General features: G+C 40.0%; 1 protein-coding gene across 2 annotated transcripts in view; it reads left to right on the forward strand.

Moving 5' to 3' along the window:
* Positions 1-311: 311 nt before the first annotated feature.
* The window catches only part of LOC125645958 (neuroligin-2-like), a 6,105-nt gene continuing 3,248 nt past the window's right edge, over positions 312-3,168 (forward strand). Inside the window, exon 1 of one of the 2 annotated variants that reach the window (XM_048871989.2) lies at positions 312-2,559. In XM_048871989.2, the coding sequence (XP_048727946.1) occupies positions 1,217-2,559 (1,343 nt within the window). In that variant the 5' untranslated portion in view covers positions 312-1,216. The remainder of the gene's footprint in view (positions 2,560-3,168) is intronic. The other variant, XM_048871987.2, reaches the window with a different exon arrangement.

Raw genomic sequence — 3,168 nt, forward strand, 5'->3', positions numbered from 1 at the left:
TTGTTTGGGGAAATTTTTAAAATGACGATATAAAAAATATCTTATCTTTTACAATGTTGATTTCGGGGTGGGGGGGGGGGGGAGGGGGGGGGGGGGGTTTACCTTTTATTTATTGGATAGGCTCATAAAATCTGCTCTTAAGGTAGCAGTCAGAATAAAGTAATAGAATTTGAAAGGGGTTCAATTATAATTGAAATCTTTTTCAGTATGTTTACCTTATTGTTTTCTTCATTTGTGAAACAAAACACTGTCACAATCAAGGGGGGATGAGAAGGCCAGGAAAAGGGATGGTACCAACAGGCACTTGCTTAATATTCTGCATTAAGCAAGCACCTGTTGGTACATTCATCCACAAAATCCAATGTTTTAAAAAACATAATAATGCATTAGTATGAAGTATTGATATGGAATGGTGGATTCTGAAGATGACTTCCCGCTCTTTCTGTAATTTCTTTTGATTTTACAAAGTGCTGACCTCCTTATAACATTATTGCATAGAATATTTTCCGTTCCGCGTTTTAGCAACACCCAGTAAAGACGGGTCCATACCACCCGCTGATATCTCCCAAACCCCAAAAAGTGACACATTATACAGTAAAATAAAATGTAACGGAGTAAAATGTCATGGTTGGAGAAAGTTAGAAAAACATATGTCAAAAAGTTTACAGAACAGAAGCCTCAGGTAAACGACATTACTATACGCACGAGTAGTGACACGTTACTAATTCTAATTAATGGGAACACTAAATTTGTTAAATCAAATCGCCGTCGAAAATTTGTTTACGGAAGTTGGTGTCACAAGACCAGTACTAACGAATTGGTTTTCTTCATGTGAGGAGGCCCGATTAATGTTAACAACGAGAAACATACACAAAATGCCATAATATTGTCTTAAAACGCGAACCCTTTTGCGGAAATTTCATGTTTAACATGGTCTAACAATGTATAAGCAACACCGAACCAGAACCGCGTTCTTCTGACAAAATGTCCCTTTGTCACGTGCAGGACCTGTAACTTGTTTAAACTGTCAAAAATCTCAGTCTAAATGATTTTCAAACCGCAGGATATGGAATTTTCAACAACATGAACAAAAACGCTGTGAAAACTATTCAAATCATCCGATTTACAAGGAATGCAGAAATGCATGACCGATAATCAGATTGAAAACAAATTGCGCTGAAATTAACAGTGTTTATCAGTCACCTGTCAACAAACAATGATGAGTAACAGAAGTTTGGCCGCACTTCTACTCTCCTTGCAAATTCTGAAATGTTTGACACAGAATATAATCAACACTTCAGACGGGAGGATTATGGGTATATCGGACCCGTTTATGACGTCATTTCTAGGTATACGTTACGCTCAGGCTCCGGTAAAAACTCGACGGTTTGCGCCGCCCATCGCGGTACGAGCGTGGAACGGAACGTACCGAGCAGTTGAGTACGGCCCCATATGCATTCAACCTAGGGATATTTTAGTACAAAAGTATTTAAACGACCTGAAAGCAAGTGAGGATTGCTTAAATATGAATATTTTCGTTCCAAGGGATAAGACAAAATATCCAGTGCTTATTTATGTTCATTCTGGACAGTTTCAATACGGCGCCGGGGCCATGATAAATGGAACCCTCCTGGCCCTGGAAACGGAGTCCATTGTGGTGACAATTAATTATCGTCTGGGAATTCTTGGATTTGCTTCATTTCCGTCCCTTTCTGGGAATTTTGGACTACAAGACCAAATTCTGGCCATCAGGTGGGTCAATAAGAATATCGCTGCTTTTGGGGGCGACAAAGACAATGTTGCCATTTTAGCGGACTCTGTTAACGCCAAGATACTTCGATATTCAAGTAAACTGGTAGGAGCATTTTCCAAAATAATCTCTCTTCCATTTGACATTCCATTTCCTCCTCAGAACCTATACTCAATGAACATTTACCTCAGCCATACGAACTTAAATTCTGTTTGCAATGGATCCATTTCATTGACGTGTCTTCGTAGAGTTGACTCGGGTATCCTACATAATTTGACTTCACATCAATCCCCATGGACCCTACCTCCATTTCGACCAGTAGAAGATGGTGATGTTGTGAAGGGCAGTGACCAGTTTAGTAGTCAAGACAACAGGCATATTGAGCAAATTCACCTGAATGTAGTGGGGCCTTCCTATATTTACAGAAAAACGTCAGTCGTAGTTCAACAGAGACAATACCAATGCTCGGAAGATATTCTTAAAAATGTTATCCAAATGGTCTCGACTATGACGTCATCCAACACAAGCACCTTGCTGGAAACATTTTACTTCCCTGACGACGTAACACCCAATAGTATCTGTGACAAAGTACTACGCCTACTGTACGACTACGCTTCAGTATCGTCCTTAAACGATATGAACCGCGCCAGTAAATCTGCCCTAGTATACATGGCTTTGCTGGAGCCCTACTACGTCCTACAGAGTGGAACCAGTGACCCTTTATGTGTGTTTAAAGGATGGGGCGAGAGTTGTGATTTAACAACAGCTGGATTTGTCTTGCCCATTGTAAAAAACTTCCTGCAACATGGGTGCGAATGCTTTTTTTCCCTCAATGAATAGAATCATACGTCTTGTTATACGCCCATCAAAGACGTATTAAGGTATAGTGTCGTCCGTCTGTCCGGACCTTGTAGGCAAAATGCAAAATAAAGCCCTTGGTACATTTGATCACCATGACAGAGGAAGATGCCTGTTGCTTTTCAAGGTCAAGGTCGTAGTATTAATTAAAAGGAAAACCTTGTAGACAGAATATTGACACTAGGCCATAAAACTTGGTACACATACTCCTTGTGCCGAAAGGAGGATGCCTTTTGTTCTTCAAGGTCAGAGGTCAAGGTATCACTTATTAGGAAAACCTTATAAGCAGGATACAGACCAAACCGTTGAGACTAGGACCGTCAAACTTGGTACACATACACCTTATGCCAAGCGGAGGATGCCTATTGTTTCTCAAGGTCAAAAGTCGTAGTATCACTTAGTAGAAAAACCTTGTTTTCATTTTCCAGATTTTTTTCGTAATGAATACAGTAATTGCCCTGAAATTTTGTCACAACCTTCCTGTAAGAGAAATACATAATCAGTTCACATTTCAGCTTGATTGGTGCATCATGACCTACTTTAGTAAAAGTAGGTCAAAC

The sequence above is a fragment of the Ostrea edulis genome, chromosome 6 (assembly GCF_947568905.1).
Source record: "Ostrea edulis chromosome 6, xbOstEdul1.1, whole genome shotgun sequence".
Taxonomy (NCBI): Eukaryota; Metazoa; Mollusca; class Bivalvia; order Ostreida; family Ostreidae; genus Ostrea; species Ostrea edulis.